The sequence below is a fragment of the Gallinula chloropus genome (genome assembly GCF_964237585.1).
Source record: "Gallinula chloropus genome assembly, contig: HAP1_SCAFFOLD_223, whole genome shotgun sequence".
Lineage (NCBI taxonomy): Eukaryota > Metazoa > Chordata > Aves > Gruiformes > Rallidae > Gallinula > Gallinula chloropus.
In genome coordinates, this window is record NW_028168690.1 from 101,768 (window position 1) to 119,998 (window position 18,231).

Sequence of the window (18,231 nt, forward strand, 5' to 3'; positions counted from 1 at the left end):
TTTGCTCCCTGCTGCATCTCTTGGGTCTTTCTCAGCGTCCCAGGTCCTCAGTGGGACGGTGATCTGCTTCCAGCTTCATACCACACTGTCCTCACTGATTCATCTCTTTTACTCTCAACCCTCATTCAGTTGCCAAGCTAATTTCTTTTCCCAACTTTCTGTGGAGTTTTCCCCAGGTCTCCCACTCTCAGTTCCAGCGCAATGCTGAACAGTGGTATCTCACTGATACTTTCAATTCAATACACAAAAAAGCAAAGCATTACTGAAACAAATTTGACTGCAGTAATGTGGTTTTATTATTTAAATCACCAAAGAAATTGACTTAAATAAAGTGACACTGTCAAAAACCTGTTTTTTGAAGTTGTGCAAATATAGGCAAATGACCTGATCAAGTACCATACTAAATGAAGAGAGTTCTAGTTAAGCCTAGCTTTTAAGCTATTTTCTAGACAAGCAAGGGAACAGCCATCCATAATAGACACCATATTACCTCTTGACCAGAAACTGTAACATACTCGGCAGAAGGATTCTTGATCTGTTTACGAATGTCTACCAGATGCAACTGGATTTTAGAAAGCACATCCGAGATCTCCTCTTTTTTCTTTCTGATGACAGGGAAGTCCGTAAGGTCCTTGAACAATTGGGTTTTATCTCCAGTCCTATCCATAAGAAGCAAAAGATATAGTAATGGTAAAACCAAAAGACACACTCCCCAATTCTACTGGCTGTGTCCATATTTTTATTTGTTATTCTCACTTAATACTAGCTTCATTCCTCTCTCAGTAAGTTTTTTCTGTTATTTGTTCATAGTACAGCACATTTACCAAAAGCTGCTATGCACAGTATATAAACACAAAGGCATTTAAACACTGATAGTCCTTTCCCCATTGTATTAAAAAACCCATCTATTGCTATTGCTTTCTACTCGTCTACATTATATTTGCCCTTCTATGCCAAACCCTGCTGACTTGGATTTCTGTCATCTCTCAGTGTGCATCCTGCGGCTTTATGCTTGTTTTCCCTTAGTCAAGTAAAGCAAGAAAAGGAATCACAAGACAGATCATTCCCTTCTGGCTCAATCCAGAATTTCAGAATACAACTGTTGTCCCAACATGGAGGATCCCAAGTACAGACAACCCCTTTTACCATGATCAAAAGTGAAGCTCTAGATAATTTCTGCATAACAGGAACACAGATTTTTTTAGAATTTGTCCAAATTTGGACAGATTTTAATGAGGATTACAAAGAAAAAAAACATCCTATAAAGTTCTCATCAAAGCAGAATATCACCAGGAGTTTTTCAGAGTACCTTGCTTCTTTTCTAAAGAAATGATTAACCAGAGCAGTTTTTAATACATGCAAAAAATCTGCTCTTTTCTAGTCTTAATGTCAGAAAATGACAAAATAGTTTTGACTGCAATATCTCAGCTCAGGATTGAAACCTGAAATAACATCATTCAAATATTTAAAACTGGAAGCCGAACAAACTATTAAAAATATTGTTGTCATCAAAAGTAACAAAAATTTAAGTTGTCCTAATAACTATCAGGCAAACAACAAAAAGTAGTACAAACAGGCCTAAATGAACTGAAGTATACATTTGTACTTTAGAGCAAATACAAAACTGTACCATTTAATTAGATAATTACCTTGAAATCTAATATTTGGAGAACAAATAGTTAGCAAACTGAAAGTACTAAAACACAAAAATAATAGAAAGTCTCATTTTCTACTTATATCAATACCCCTTTTGCTTGAGAATGAAACTACAGATGGAGCCAGTGACCATACAGGTAACGCAAAGCTGGACTTTGATTTTGCATTACACAGGATTATTATATAAGTGACAGTAAAGATGCCATTTGTAAATACAGTACTAATTTTTAGAAATGATTTTGTGCTAATTAGACTTGTTTCCATGGGAATGGAAAGGATAAAATGATCGGTAGTAGCCAGCAGCTGATTGTGAAGACTGTCACTATGTGATGTACACCAAAAATTCAAAACCTGACAGTTTAAAAACCCCAACATAAAACCCAACATCTCAAACTCCCCTTAACCCTTAATCTCAAACTCCTCCCTGGAGCAAAGGGCCACTTTTGAAAACCATTACAGGATTTACCTGCACTATACAACTAACACAATGCAATATACACATGCACGTGCAAGCATGCATGTAGCTGTCAACTGCATATTCTCTGTTGTTAGTGAGCATATAAATGTATTTTTAAGAAGGATGGTGGGACATGCAAAGCTTTGAAAAATTTTCACAAACAATAGTAGAAGCCACATTCCTGACTGCAAAGCAGCCACTTTGCTAAAGGTCAAGTCTCACTTCAAAAGGAATAGCTTAAAAACAAAGTATTTCATACATTGTTAAACAATTTAACATGAGCAAAACACATTTTGCTATAAATTCATTCCCCCAAAGAGCCAAGAAACTAAAAAACTCTTCAACCTGAGGCAGATATCCACTAGGCAAAATATTTGCTTGCCTGGTTTAGGGGAAGGGTATGAGCTGTAGAAAAGCACAATCTCTGCTTAACTATAAGCAACCTGTACATATATAAAATCAAAAATATAAACCTAGGGTATATTAAAATAAGATGTGTAATTCACATAACTGAATACATGTAGTCAGCAAGCCCACAAGGCACAGAAGACTAATCTATTTTCTCTACTTACTTGGCTGCTTCTTCATTAAGGATCTTTAAATAATGTTTTACTGGGGAGAGAAGTTCTGGGATTTCCAAAAGCACATTTTGTAATAGTGGAGTTTTCACTTGAGAATGTATGACTGGAACAAGAGCTTGAATTTCCAAATCCAGACGGGACAGGGTGCTGAGTATCAAGAAAAACTCTTGGGTTGAGCACTGAGAAAGAAGGCAATATGTAAACCATTACAGTGTATTTTCATTTAATCCTACATAGTTGGGGTTTTTTTGCATTCAGAAAATGACATAAAATACAGTTTAAATGAATTAACTGTAACACAGTTGCATAATCATCACATTCAAAAGGTTAATAAAGCATGCTAATTGTTTTAACCATTGTTGTCAACAAACAGTTGAGAGCTGATGTACATTACACTTTTTGCTGGATGGTGGTCTGTAGCACATATGCAGTACACAAATAGCTGAAAAATGGACTAATTATGTCCAAGAATCAAAAACGCAGGCTGAGAAACTTTATGAGTACCACAACTTCTCCATATGGATTTCTGCATCTATGTGCTGTTATCTGAATCCCCAGGCTGCTGTTTTGGCAAGAGGGGGTTTGGAAAGACAAGGTCAGGCACTAAGAGGCAGAGTCTTGGAATAAGAACACAGAAAATAAAAGAAAAAAAAACCCACAGAAAGAGAAAACCAGCAGTCATTGCTTAAAGTGCTTGTAGCTATTGCCAGTTTCAGCCTCTGTCAGGTCACTCCTAGGTCTATGTAATAAGAACACACTAACCTGGACTTTGCCTTTCATCCTCTCCTCAATTGGTAGAAAGAGATTGTTCTACCTATGTCAGACAGTTAGCCAGGTACCACAGAAGAGGAATCTTCCAGATTTCAGCCAATACCACACAGCACTTTCAGAGCTTGCTTCATGATATCCACAGAGCAGGAGCATATTGGTTCCCTGTCCTGGTTTTGGTCAGGATGGAGTTAATTTCATTTGTAACAGCAGATGAATGCTGTGTTTGAGAGTAAGATGGGAGTAGTGCTGATAACACCCTGATGTTTCTAGTTGCTGTCAGACAGTCAAGGACTTTCTCAGCTCTTCATGAGAAAGGAGGGGCGAAGCCAGGACAGGTGACCCAACTGACCAAAGAGAGTATTCCACGCCAGTTACGTCCTGCCCAGGATATCGGGGGCTGACGGGAGGAAGAACGGGGGCGGCTCCGGGATGCGCGGTTCTTGGGGGACGGTCGGGTTCTGGGACGGCTCTGGGTGGCACGGCCTGAGTTGTGGGTTCGGTGAGAAACTGCATTGTGTATCAACAGCTTCATGTATTTTTGCTCTTTTATTACATTGTTACATTGTATCTTTCTGTTATCTTAGTAAACTATCCTTATCCCAACCCACGGGCCTCTTAATTTCATGATCTTGGGGTTATTTGCCCCTTCCTCTTCCTTTTCCCTTCCCTTACTTCTCACCCCCCCCCTCCCCTTCCCTTTCACCTGCTCTTTTCCTTTAAGGAGCAGGCAGCTGCGTGGATCTTGGCCCTCAGCCGGGTGAAACCACGACACAGGTCTATTAATTGGAAAAATTCACTCTGGGATTCGCTTGTGTTCTTTGTTTTGATGGGTAAACACCCAGTTCCACTGCCTTTTTTTGTGCTCCCATGAAACACAGGCACTGCTTTCACAAGACCTATCAAAAATAAGGTATTGTTTTCATGCAGGTTTTTCAATAGTCCTCTTTAGAATGAAGATAAATGGGTAGATTAGGCAGATTGAAGAAGATGACAAAAGACCAAGGCATCAGTCTGGTGCAGTATATATGCTACAGCTTGATATGGACTGATTCTGAAGTGGTGTTCATCACAAAGCTCTTCGAGTCTGCTCAAGTTGTGGATGCTTAATCAATCCTTTTGATTAAGCCTACAAATAGCTCCCAAATTACATTTTGCCTTATTTTCCAAAGCACTTGATATTTCCCTATTGCTCTGATGTCACGGAGTGGAACAGCAGTCTCTGGTTGCTCTGTTGACGTAAAAGGAGGGATCAACAACACTTGAGAAAGTGTCTTGGAAGTCAAAATCCTGAACATTACAAATTCTTCTTTAGAGCGCCAGACCTTACCTCTTCAGTTAGGACTCCTCTAGGACTGTTTGAGCCCTGTTTCTCTCTTCCTTAGTTCTCCAAGGAAATTACCCTTTTGGTAAGGCATGGCGACCTGGTTCAGGAACGGCAATGGCGCCACACTCTGGCAGCACGGTCCATTCAGCTCACAGACACCAATGTGGTGGACGGCAAATGGCGTTTATTAGAGAGGGGCACGGGGCTTTATACCCCAGGGATCGGATGTCACTTCCGTCCGCTTACCTCACCGGCTACCTACTATTGGTTACCTAAAGAGAGGGGGGGGTCCTACCTTTCCGTACAGCCCGAAATCTTCTGACCGCCAGGCCCTATCTACCGACATTTCCCCCCTCCCTGTGCTCACTAAAACTTCTTATAGTGCAAAGTGCAAAAGTGACACACAATACTGATATATAAAAAGGTGATAGCTTATAACAGTGTTGGACTACAGTAGTGACAATATATAATAGTGATAGTACATAATAGTGATAATATATAATAGTGATAATAATAGTGATAATATGTTAGTAATAATATATAATAGCGATAAGTTATAATATTGATAGCTTATAATAGTGATAGCTTATAATGTTAGTAGCATAAGGCACATTAAGCGAATGATAGTCGGGGGTAGCTTAGACAGTAGGGTATACTAGGGACAACTACAGAACAGTAGGGGTAGTGCTCAGTGGTTACTTTCTTAAAGCATCTGTCTGTTTTCTACAAAGAGAATGTTAACCCTCTCTAGACGACTCTTGACGAATGCTGTGAGCTTGTTCAGTACTCAGGGTCCGAAAATCAGTGCTATTATGATCATTACAATTGGTCCCAACAAGGTAGATATTAAGGTGGTTAGCCATGGCGAGTAACTAAACCATGATCCCAACCATCCTCGTTGGGCCTCTCTTTCCTTTTTTCTCTGAGCTAACCTTTCTCTCAGTTGAGCCATCGAATCCCTGACTAATCCTGTGTGGTCAGCATAAAAGCAGCATTCCTCTTTCAAGGCTGCACAAAGGCCTCCTTGTTGCATGAACAGGAGGTCTAGTCCTCGTCTGTTCTGCAAGACAACCTCTGTGAGTGAAGAGACAGATTGTTCTAGATGGGTCATAGATTCCTCGAGTCTTTGCAGATCTTCGTCGATGGCAGTTTGTAGTCGAGCCAGGTCTTGGTGATGGTTCAGCATAGTGGTCGCTCCTGTGGCTGTACCAGCTACTCCCAGGCCGAGCAGTGTTGCTATTGTCAGTGCTGTCAGTATTTCTCTCTTTTGGATCCTGTTGTCTGCATTTCCCCAGTAATGGCTCATTTCTTCATCCGAATGATATAGGACCCTGGGAATAATCAAAACTTGTACACAAAAGTCAGTTGATGAGTTAAAACGCTTAATGGACACACAGGGGGTTAGACCTGTCTGATGACAGATCCACATCCCTGATGCGGATGGAACTGCCCATTTATGGGTTCTATCGATCGCAACCGTTTTTGCACAGACCGCGCTGTTCCAGCTCGCTAAGGTGGCATTACCAAAACATATGCCTTGGCCTTTAACCTGGTCCAAAGTGATTCCTCTCCGTGGTGTATCCCACTTGCACTGAGTCGGGTTATCTTTCGATGAGTAGCTAAAAGGAGTGTTGAGGGCAATACCCTCATAGTAAGGGCGATAAGCATCATAACATAGCCAACATGCCTTAGTAAGATTGGGGTTGGATCGATTCAGTGATAGGAAAGTAGCATCTAACACATCTAAGAATGATTTGCCAGATGAAAGGTGAGAGTCTGTGATCAAATTGCCTAAGGAGACCTTTCATTTAGCTGGTAGGGGACTGTTTGGGACAGAAGTAGAAATTGTCAAGCTGTCCTTTCCTTGTTTGTTGTGATTTTGGAAACGCAAAACTAATCAGTTTTGGAATATGCAATGCAGTCAGTCTACAGTTTTTCCACCCCGTCACCCATTACTTAGCAAATAAAGCTTTAAGTGGGTCTCCATGCCTGGTCAAAACCGGCTGGAGTCTTCTTTTTTGTCATGCGTCATCATAAATACTGGGTTCACTGGATTCACGCATGCGTGAGCTTCCTTTTCTAGTACTTTCTGTGGGGAGGTGGTGAGGGAAAACTGCACATGCGCGTTTCCGAGAGCACACAGTTAGGTGAACATGCAGTTGAGCAGCAGAGCCGTACAAAATGGCTGGCGTTAGAGAAGACAAGACCTCAAATCCCTTGCCTGAATCGCAGGATTCGTATGCAACTCCATGAGTGGCAAATTTTCCTTTCTACAGCACTATAGCCAGGCAGTAGGGGCAATGTCCTTGCTATGGCTCTAGTGGTATATTGTTCCCTTGCCATTAGACTTTCAGGTTGTCGCCTTCCGAACGAGCGTGGCTCCACCCATCGGAGCAACCAGACAGGTGGGTATTACCGAGACCAAAAGGTCTCCTCAAGCCCAGACAATCCAGAAAGAATCAAGACTTTCCCCCTCTATCAATTGCCCCAATTCTAGGCAGACCACCCAGGCTTCCGGTGAAAATGATCGGGAGATGTGGGAGCGACGCTTTAAAACCGAATGCCATATATCGTCAGGACCCATTACTACCCTGATTACCCTTCTTTTTGCGGCCGGTCTCCACCGCTGCCACAGTTGTGCACAGCAACAAAATTTAGTTTTTGTTCAGTTATACAGTTATATGCACCAATAAAGTTTAGCTTTGTTCAGTTAATCAAGAGTTTCTATCTGTGTCTCTATTAGACCTCAGGGGAAGAAAGTTGCTACACCACGTGACTAATAACTTTATAGTAAGCATAGAAGGGATAGGGTTATATGATCCTAACAGTTACTTGTTTTGTTGGTTTTAGAAACTTGATGTTTTATTCTGTTACGGTAACTGCTTGCATGCGGTTCACCACGTGTTGGATCTATAGGATCAGACACGGTAGAAATACTTAATATGCCATATACTCTGTCAAGATTGTTGATTCAGGAGATCTGTAGCATTGGCAGTTTTGTTGGAAATTATTTCCAAAACTGCTTGCAAGCAAATTATGTAGTTCAGGTTGTAAATTGGTTCCCATGCCCCTGTTATCAATTCATTAGGCTTCCATGTGGCCAGCCTGTAATGCTTTGTTCTTTTCGGAGGCCACTCATTTTTCCTCCTAATTTTGTGTTCCACCTATTTCAATCTCGACAGATCTTTTACAATTGCCTTGTACTCCAGCTGCTGAGTTGAGGCTTGTATTTCCTCTAATACCAATTCCTGTTATTTTCCATTTTCTTTGCTACGTAACCAGCCTTGCTCTCAGTTAGCTAATTCGTGAACGCTGCAAACCGACCCATCAGATAAGCGACATTGCAAGATGCGAGTTGCTACATTCCATTGGCTTCCCTCTACCCCCATAAATGAGGGCAGGGATAAACACAGCCGATAAGGCAGGCATCCTCACTGTGACTTCTTTCTTCTCCCTGGAAAGAAAATAAACAAATTCGCTTCTCAGTGAGAAGAGGAAAAAACAGCAAGGTGGGGAAAAGAGGTGGGGAACAGTGAGTCCTTAATGTTAAAGGCAGCAACAAGGCAATTTCTTATAAAACTATGCAGATAGCATCTTCTTTTCTAAGTGTGGAGATAAACTGTAGTGTCTACCAAAAATGTTACAGGTATTAACTTAGGTTCTACAAAACAAGTAATCAGTAAATCACGTCAGTGGTTTCCAGTGAGTTTTCTGATATATATATATACACCCTTCGCCCCCCACTCACTTACAAGGGGACGAAGGAGCTAGCCTCCCGGCAGCTTGGGGGACACGGTTAAATACAATAAAAGAGCACTAGGAACAGGATTTTCGACCTTGATTTGTGGATTTTTTGCTTGTCTTCGTACTAACTTTTCCAATTTATCTGTTGGCACCCCATCATGAGTTCTCAGGGAATGCCTTTTCGCCATCCCATGGTCCACAGACGATTATGTTTGTTTTCTATACCTTCCGTAATTATTTCCCTTTTGCTTCTCTTTCTGATAACAAAATTCCATCTCCTACTGACAGGGACACTCTCAACACATAGTCTGACTCCTGTCCACACAAACAGCTTAAATTTGCCACTTGTTTTGTCTGTCTCCAGCTGCTCTCCTTGCGGAGACACAGAACCACAGATCAGAACTCACACTTGCTTCACAGTCAGACTGCATCTCAGTCAAACACTTAAATCATTCAAACAACACACGGTACCGGGCACAAAGATTTCTTGCATATGCAAAGCACAACAATGGTTACGAAAAGGTTTTTCTCTCTCTCGCAGATACGCTGCAGCTCAGTCACATACCACTCACGCCAGAGTTAACTCATTTTCACTCACACAAATAGTTCGTCAAATTTAAATCAATTTCCAAAACTCAGTTCCTTTTAGCAATATCTGAAGTCAATACCAATACGACCTTCACAAGGGCTTCCATCCTCCTTGCGGGTCCGAGGGCGTCCCCTCCGCCGGGCTGGTCCCGCCGCCCGGCAGCCGTTCACCTGACGCAGGCGAGTTTCCCGGGTTTCGGCACCATTTGTTGCCTTTTGGTAAGGCATGGCGACCTGGTTCAGGAACGGCAACGGCGCCACACTCTGGCAGCACGGTCCATTCAGCTCACAGACACCAATGTGGTGGACGGCAAATGGCGTTTATTAGAGAGGGGCACGGGGCTTTATACCCCAGGGATCGGATGTCACTTCCGTCCGCTTACCTCACCGGCTACCTACTATTGGTTACCTAAAGAGAGGGGGGGGTCCTACCTTTCCGTACAGCCCGAAATCTTCCGACCGCCAGGCCCTATCTACCGACTACTGTCTTCTTAAAAAACGTCTTGTAGCTGTAAGAAACACATGGAATGGCAAAGCTGTAAATGCAAATAGTTTCTGTGTCTGTGTGTGTACATATCAGGGAAGAAGCAGAATATAAAGACAATGGAATAGCTCAGACTCCAATTCAGCTGCCATGCTTGCATAGCCTGATGTACTGTTTTTAATAGGGTGTCATCTTGATGTTGGAGCTGTCTTAAGCATCATGAAATGACTAAAATTTGTTGCAAGCCGAGAACATACATGTGGTTTTACAATGGCTCAGCTCAAAGACCATAAGTCGTCTGACAGCAATTGCAAACCACCACAAGGTGAGGCTGAGTCCAGAGTGAACCCTCTTGTACCCCCCAAAATCGCAAACAAGATCAACATGGGGGAAAAACGAACTGCCAGTTTAATTTCCAGGGCCAAGTCAGAGAGAACGAGGGTCTGAGTCTTTTTGTCCCAAATACAGACCCGCCAACCTGGCTGCCAGGCTGTGTGTTGGTCTGAATTGTGAACTCTTTTCTCCACTATCTGAAAAATCCTAATCTGTTCTGGAATGGGAGGAAACCCTTTTAAATCAGCTGTCCATATCAACTATAAGCCATGTCATCTGCATAGGAAGCACTAAAAATCAAGCCTGAAATCATTTTTTTGGTACTCTTGGTTAAATCAAGGAGGAGACAGATGCATCAAGTGGATTCACAAAAGGACCATCCTGGGAAAGACATCTCTTTTGCAATGCTCATGCTCCTCAAGCAATAAATCCAGGGAAGTTACCAGACCTCTTAACTTACTCTTGCCAAATGTTCAAGAGGATGCTGCAGTCATGAGATGGCTTTGAGCGTTGGCCCTTGGCGGGTCTTTCTCTGCTCTTGCAGAAGTCATTTTGAAAAGAGGACACGTTTTGAACACACAGAACACGTTGCTACCCCTTCCCATCTCACGTCAAGAGGATGTGTCTGATGTGTGCCCGACAGAGGCCATCGTGCTGAGCCACAAGGTTCAGAAAGGACCCCCTTGCTTTCCAAACTCCTCCGGAGAGAGGAGCCAAGGTGCAGCTAGGTCCAGTCTTAGTTCCAGACTTGGTCAACAATTTATGTCTGAAGGATTAGATATAAAACTACATGTCAGAGTCAATGTTTGCCAGCCAGAGCCCCCAGAGGACTTTCACTGAAACAGCTTCACAGAGCGGAAACCAGTAGAAAGTTTATTAAAGGGACAGATATAAAAGTTCCCGATTGCTGTTGATAAATGCACTTACTGATATAGGACTAGAATGCCAATGACAATGCTATGATTCTAACAAAATGCTGAGACTATAACCAAATGTTAGCGAAATACCACCCTGGGTATTCTCACCACAAAAACAAAGGGGTGAAATCGCAACCGCGCGGCGTAACTGTGTCTTGGGTGGAGGAGAAGCAGCACAGCCCAGCAACTGCCTCTTCGGGGGTCTTCAGTTTCTTCTCTCCCCCCTCCAGGTGGTCGCTTTCTCAATACCCTTAATACCCTCATCTTGAAGACGCTTTCCTGGTGGTGATGCTCAACGTGACTTGGGTGGAGATTCAAGTCCTATAGTCACCCACGTTTAGCACGCACAGCTTTCTGCTCATTGGCATATTGAGGGCTGCCAACTTTCATGTTTATTTTGATTAATTTAATTAATTAGTTTATTAACTGACTAATGCGCTTAACGAAGCAAAAGGTCTCATTCTAGGCCCATCAGGGGATGCTGTGGCAAGGGGGGGCGAAGCCCCCAGGGACACCCGCTGCCTGGGAGCCCACTGCATCCCCCCCCTCACCTTCCAGCCTGCAGCTCCTGGCCCCAGCTCGGCTCCTTGAGGAGGGGGTCTGGTGGGTGAGGGGTGGCCCGGGCTGCCCCATGGGCTCGGGGGTTGAAGGCAGCAGAGGAAGAGTCCAGAAGGGGCAGTGGGGCAGCAGGACCTGTGTCCCCTCCGTGGGCGATGCCGGGGTCAGATCCGGAGCAGGGTGAGGAGCGCGAGCACCAGGCACGGGGCGCGGGGCTGCAGCGGGGCCGCCCTGTCCCGGGCGGGCACCGGCTCTGCCAGGACAGGGTGAGAGGTGAGGGCAAACCTCGCAGCCCCCCAGTGCCCCCCTCACCCCCCACCCCCACCCCAACACTCACCCTCTGGCCCCCCACGCCCGTGGGGCTGCGAATTGGGAACCTTTGTCACCGGCTCCGGCGCTGGAACAAACCCACCCGAGTCAGGATGGGTGGAATGGGGGGGTCTGTGCCCCCCCCCCCAGTGCTCCAGAGCAAACCAGGGTCCCCAGCAAGGACCAGGCTGCCCCAGATTCAGGAGAAGGGGGAACCCCTAGACTTTTTGGGGGTGCAGACCACCCCACCCCACCCACCCCACCCCGGACTGCACTCACTGGTGTGTCTGCAGCAGACGGAGACTCGCAGCTTCAGGCAGCGCCCGGCGCTCCCGGGGTTGGGGACAGCTGGGAGTGGGGACAGATCAGCGGGGGGGGGGGGGGGGTGTCCCCCCCAGAGCTCCAGCCCGAGACGGGACCCCCCCCCCCACCGCCACGGGCCAGAACCGGGCCTGGGGCTCCCCCTCCCGGCCAACAGCGGCCGCACCCCGGGCCACGCAGACCCCCGACCCACCCCCCCTCCATCACCCCCCCCCCATGTGCAACCGGACACCCCCCTCCCCACATACACCCCCTCCCTGTGCACACCCCCACCGCCCACCTCCTCCCTCAAAGACCCCTCCCCCTCCTTTTTCAGGACACAACCCAACCCCGCTGAGACCCATCCCCAGGTACCCCCATCCCTCAGGACCACCCCCTTTGCCCGCCCCCCCCCCCCCCCCATCTCACAGATGTAGTAATAGGTCTCCCCAGGCTGGAACTCGACGCCCAGAGGAAAGGGGGTGAAGCGCTGGATCTTCTCCGGAAAGCGGACGGGGCCGAAGGGCGCCCGGGGCCGGTTGCACTCCTAGCGCTTGAAGGCGCCGGGGGTCTTGTTGCAGCCGCGGTGACCCTCCAGATCCACCATGAAGAGCGTGAAGGTCTCTGCCCGCCCGCCGGGCGCGGCCCCCTCGTAGTGCGGGCAGTAGATGTCCAGGTAGTCATTGATGGCCACCTGGATGGTGTAGTCGTCCCGTAGGAACCTGATGGAGGGGGAGAGACGGCGGGTCCTGTGGGCCATGGGGTGGGATGCCCTGCTGGGGGGGGGGGCCTGTGGGCCATGGGGTGGGATGCCCCACTGGGGGGGTCCTGTGGGCCATGGGGTGGGATGCCCTGCTGGGGGGGGGGGCCTGTGGGCCATGGGGTGGGATGCCCCACTGGGGGGGGCCTGTGGGCCATGGGGTGGGATGCCCTGCTGGGGGGGGCCTGTGGGCCATGGGGTGGGATGCCCTGCTGGGGGGTCCTGTGGGCCATGGGGTGGGATGCCCCACGGGGGGGGTCCTGTGGGCCATGGGGTGGGATGCCCTGCTGGGGGGGGGGGCCTGTGGGCCATGGGGTGGGATGCCCCACGGGGGGGGTCCTGTGGGCCATGGGGTGGGATGCCCTGCTGGGGGGTCCTGTGGACCATGGGGTGGGATGCCCCACGGGGGGGGTCCTGTGGGCCATGGGGTGGGATGCCCTGCTGGGGGGTCCTGTGGGCCATGGGGTGGGATGCCCTGCTGGGGGGGGGGGGTCCTGTGAACCATGGGGTGGGATGCCCTGCTGGGGGAGGGGGCCTGTGGGCTATGGGGTGGGATGCCCTGCTGGGGGGGTCCTGTGGGCTATGGGGTGGGATGCCCCATTGGGGGGGGGGGGTCCTGTGGGCCATGGGGTGGGATGTCCCACTGGGGGGGGGGGGTCCTGTGGGCCATGGGGTGGGATGCCCCACTGCGCCCCTGTCCCATGGAGCAGGTGGATGGGGGGGTTGAGTTGGAACCACTGCATCATCAGCAACCAGCTGTGGTTGCTGGAGCTGAATGGGTTTGGCTGGGGGGTTGGAGGGGGGGGAAGGGGACGAAGCCCCCTGCCCCAGGCACCCACCTCATGGCCATCACCCCCAACCTGACTGGGGGCTGCCCCCTGTGACACCCCTGCGCTGGCTGGCGTGGGGGGCACGGGGGCTCCGAGGGTGGGGTGGTGAGCAGGGGAGGGGGCCCAGCCGGGTAGTGGGGGGTGGGTGAGCAGGGGAGGGGGCCCAGCCGGGTAGGGGGGGGTGGGTGAGCAGGGGGGGGGCCCCAGCCCCGGTCCGGGCGCTGCCATGGCATGAGCTCACTCCCGCCTGTGCAAACAGAGCAGCCAGCCAGGCCGGGGTGGAGCAGCCGCTGCCGCGGGCACCCACACGCGTGTGCTCCCGTGCACATGTGTGTGCACACGCCTGGGCCCTGCCTGCCCGGGGGGGCGGGGGGGGACGGAGCAGCAGCCCCCCAGCCCCCTGCCCAGGCTGCGGCCTGCGCCCGCCTCTCCCAGCCGGGCCCGTCCTCGGCACTGCTGCACCCCCCCCCGCCTCACCCAGCTGCTGCGGGGCCCGCAGGGTCACCCCGTCCCACGGGCTGGGGGGGGGACGACACCCCAACACTGGCTGCAGCCCCCTCGTGCCCCCAGCACGGGCACCGGCAGCGCTGACACCAGCGCCGGTTCCGGCGGCCTGGGCGGAGGCCGCAGCGTCGCTCCCCAAGCTGGCGGTGCTGGGGAGGTTTGGGGGTCCCCCCCTTGCCCCCCCCCACCCCCACCCCCCAAAGCCGGGGGCTCTCAGCGGCCAGGACGGGGCACAGGCTCCCTGCTGACTCACAGCATCCCCACGCCGGCCGGGACGGGCCCGGGCACGGCCAAGAGCTGCCGGGGGGCTGGGGCGCTGCCCTGACCCCGTGAAGGGCCAAAAGCCCCCCCCACACCCCCCCCACACCCCCCCATCCCCAGGGCACCCATGGGTGGTGGGTTCCCACAGCTCCCATCCCTGTCACCCCACCCCAGCGTCGCTGCCCGGGGAGCACCTGCCCACCCCAGCCGGGTTTGGTGGGGTGATGAGACCCCTTCTGTGTGTGGGGGGGTGCAGCCCCCTCACTCCCACCCCCAAACCCACCCCCCTGGTCCCACCCAGCCCGGAGCTCGGGAGTGCCTGAAGAGGAGAGGGCAGGAGGAGGGATGGGGCTGGACCCCAGCCCGGACACCACGGCACAGCCCGTGGGCAGCCCCCCCAATCCGGGGCGGGGGGGCAGTTTGGGGGGCTGCGGTGCCCGGTACCACCCCCCCCCCGCAGCAGCCCCACCTGACCCCAGGCTCGGTGCTGTGCCGGGTGCCACCGGCCCCACACCGCCGGTACCGGGGCCAGGTGCAGGTTGGTACCAGGGACTCGAACCCCCCCCCACACCCCACCCAAAACACCCACCGGCCTGGGTGCCCCCCCCAACCCCCGGGTGCTTCACCTGCCGGTGCCGCCCGGTGCCGCCCCGGGGCTCGGGCTCACGGGGGGATGCCCGGTGCTGCTACGGGGTCGGTACCGCCCCGGGGGTACCCACCGGCTCGGTAACGCCCAGAAGCGCTCGGTGGCTCGGTACCCCCCCCCCCGGGATGCGGTGTCGCTCGGTGATGTTGGTTGGGTACCAGCCCCGGTACCAACCCACCGGGCATCACCGAGCGACACCGCATCCCGGAGGGGGGGGGGGGGGGGTACCACCCCACCTCGGTCTCACCTGGGGGGCACCCGGTAACCCGCTGCTCCCCCCGGGGGGGGCACCACCCCCTCCTCCCCTCAACCTCCCGCCTTCCCGACCCTCCCGGTAGCGCGGGGCCCCCCGGATAGGGGGGAGGGGGGGGGGGGCTGCCTCGGCGGGGCCCGGGGGGCTCACCAAGGGGGCGGGGAGGGCTACCTGGGGTTGCTGCGCCCAGGGCGGTACTTCCGGTGGGCGCCGCGGGGGCTGCTGGGAGATGTAGTCCCGGCCCCTGTGTGGTGGTTCCCCCCCCCCCCAACTCCTCCCCGTTACCCCCCGGCGCGGCCCTTCCCTCCCCACCCCCCGGAGTCCGGCGCTGCGACGGTCCCGGGCCGCGCTCAGGCCTCAGGCGGGGGGGGCGCGGGCCTGGGGAGAGAAGGGGAGGGGGAGAGAGGGGGGAGAAGGGGGGGCCATGGGGCGCAGCCCGGATCCCCCGCCCCGCCCCCCCTCGCTGCAGCCCTCTGCCCCCATCCCTCCCGCCTCCCTGTCCGACCCCCCAGCCCCCCATCCCTCCTGCCTGCCCCCCCCAGCACCCCACAACCCCTTCTGCCCCCCCATAGCCCCCCCCAACCCCTTCAGCCCCACATCCCTCCTGTCTGTCCCCCCATAGCCCCCCCAACCCCTTCTGCCCCCCCCATAGTCCCCCCCAACCCCTTCTGTCCCCCCCATAGTCCCCCCCAACCCCTTCTGCCCCCCCATAGCCCCCCCCCCAACCCCTTCAGCCCCACATCCCTCCTGTCTGTCCCCCCATAGCCCCCCCAACCCCTTCTGCCCCCCCCATAGTCCCCCCCAACCCCTTCTGCCCCCATCCCTCCTGTCTGTCCCCCCATAGCCCCCTCTGCTCCTCCTTCCCCCCCATAGCTCGTGTCTGCCCCCCCATCCCTCCTCTGCCCCCCCCCCATCCCAGCCGTGCCTGTGTCCCCCCCCTCACCTGGAGGGAATCACCGTGACATAGGGGTGATCCGGGGGGGTCTCGCTGGGGGGCAGCGAAGGCACAGGGGGCCCTGAAGGCAGCGGGCGCTGGGGCGGGGGCGGCTTGCTGGGCCCTGGGGGCTGTGTGGAAAGCGGGGGGGTCAGAGCTCCAATGGGGGGGGGGGGGGGGGGGTCCCCTAACCCCCATCCCTTGCCCGGGGGGGCCCAGCCCGGGCAGACGCCGTCCTGCCCCACACGCCGGCGCCGCCGGTGCCGCCGTTACCTGAGCGCCGGGTGCCGCGGGGTCTGCGGGCAGCGGGCGTGTGGGGGGGGGCGGCCTGTCCGAAGGGGGGGCCTGGGGCGGACAGAGCGGGGACACTGAGGCAGCTCCGGGCACGGAGGGGGAGGAGGAGGAGGAGGAGGAGGAAGAGGAGGAGGAGTGGGGGTGGGGGGGTGCAGCGATGGGCGCTGAGCCCCCAGGGGCTGCAGCCCGGACCCCCCCGCATGCAGAGCCAGCCATGCAGCAGCAGCTGGGCCGGGGCAGCCAGGACCGCCCCCCCCCCAGGCCCCCAGCCCCCCAGCCCGGGCTTTACCTTGGGAGGAGGGTCCGGCGGGAGGGGCCGGGAGGGCGGGTCGGGCCGTGCCGAGCCGGGGGCAGCCGGCTGCAGAGAGAGGGAGAGGGGGGTGTGGAGGAGTGGCTCCGTGAGATGCCAGGCCATGGCTCTATGGAGCCATTGTTCGAGCAGTCTCCTGTGTAACTTACTAGTAGGAGTAGGCGTTGCCCCATCCCGACGCAAACGATGGAGAGGAAGGTCGGTGTTTTTGAGGGCGAATGTTACACAGGGACAAGAAGGAGAAGCAAGAGGTTTGTTTCAAGGATCTGCTGTTCCTGAGAAAGGGAAAGAAACGCTGTTCCCAGGGTTACCGACAAGCGAGACGCTCACGCGGGGAGTGTGCTTAGCAGCAGTTTATTCAGAGAGAAAGACACAGCGCTGGGCGGGAGGAGACCTGAGTCTCACCACTCCGCGCTGTGGAGAGGTAGGATACAAGGATTTATACTCTTTAATAAACAAAGCAATCTATTTTCCAGTTATTCATTCATTTTTGTGATTAGCCAAGCAAAGTTCATATATTCGTTTTTCTTCGTCTTCTTGTCCAATCATTAAACAGACTTTTTCATTCCTCCTTATCGATGACCCTGGTGTCAGATGTATTTCGCACATGGTTTCCTTTCACACTAGTGTGGTCACAGACTCTTTTTATAGGATGTTTTCCAAATCCGCTTCGTCTTCTTTCTCTTCCTCTGATCGCTCGTTCCATTCCATAAGCAAAGCATAATACAAAATAAGCTTAATATTAACTTCAAAATACTTTACCTTTGTTTTAACTCGTACAAGCATAAAAAGAATCATTCCCTCCTCCTGCAGTTTATTTTGATCGAGTCTAGGCAAGCAGAAAAGCTTCTAAAGCATTTCGTTGATGATCATTCATCCAAACCTCGTACTATTTCAACTATTATCGGAGGAATCAGCAAACGTTCACTTGTCCCTTAGTTGGCCCCTCTCCCATATTTGCTCATCTTTAACAGCAAGCTCATCCATTGGCTACTTAATTTCTGTGGTTTCCACTTCTAAGTGACCTATAACTCAATTCCATGTCTCGTTAGCGACTCACAATGTACGTTACACAATCATTCTTACAAAATCAGAACGTTACAACCTGTTTCAAGGTACATGTGGTTTACTGAACCAAAGGCTCATCTATCACACCCAGATTGCAAGGTGAGGGATGTAACCTTTAACCAAGAACCAATCAAGTGGTGACAATTCTAATAGGCATGAGTAACAGTTATAATATGCATTAAGGATAGGATAAAAGAAAGCCGTTGGCCATCATCAACCCATCACTTTGCTTACATGAAGCGGTGTCCCGTCTCTCAGCTGCGGCAGAAACTATGTCCTCAGGTAGTGGGAAAACTCTGAAATCGTGGGGGAGAGGCGTGCAGGCCCTCCGGAAGGTGACCCAAGAGCA

At 52.1% G+C, this 18,231-nt stretch overlaps 1 protein-coding gene, 1 long non-coding RNA gene and 1 pseudogene across 3 annotated transcripts in view; all 3 read right to left on the reverse strand.

The window, feature by feature from the left end:
* The window catches only part of LOC311204255 (DNA mismatch repair protein Msh3-like), a gene marked incomplete at its 5' end in the record, with an annotated part of 47,729 nt that extends 38,380 nt beyond the window's left edge, over positions 1–9,349 (reverse strand). Inside the window, 3 exons of the mRNA XM_084280703.1 lie at positions 491–659; positions 2,686–2,873; positions 9,293–9,349. Of these exons, the coding sequence (XP_084136829.1) occupies positions 491–659; positions 2,686–2,873; positions 9,293–9,349 (414 nt within the window). The remainder of the gene's footprint in view (positions 1–490; positions 660–2,685; positions 2,874–9,292) is intronic.
* Positions 9,350–11,577: 2,228 nt separating this feature from the next.
* Positions 11,578–12,782, reverse strand: LOC311204251 (ephrin-A4-like; annotated as a pseudogene). The gene is made up of 4 exons: positions 12,452–12,782; positions 12,002–12,070; positions 11,751–11,810; positions 11,578–11,666 (listed from the first exon to the last, which is right to left on the reverse strand). The product of its transcript is annotated as an ephrin-A4-like (transcript).
* Positions 12,783–15,560: 2,778 nt separating this feature from the next.
* Positions 15,561–16,840, reverse strand: LOC311204254. The gene is made up of 4 exons (XR_014618015.1): positions 16,794–16,840; positions 16,484–16,555; positions 16,220–16,341; positions 15,561–15,654 (listed from the first exon to the last, which is right to left on the reverse strand). It is a non-coding gene; the product is annotated as an uncharacterized lncRNA (long non-coding RNA).
* Between the last annotated feature and the right edge of the window lie 1,391 nt (positions 16,841–18,231).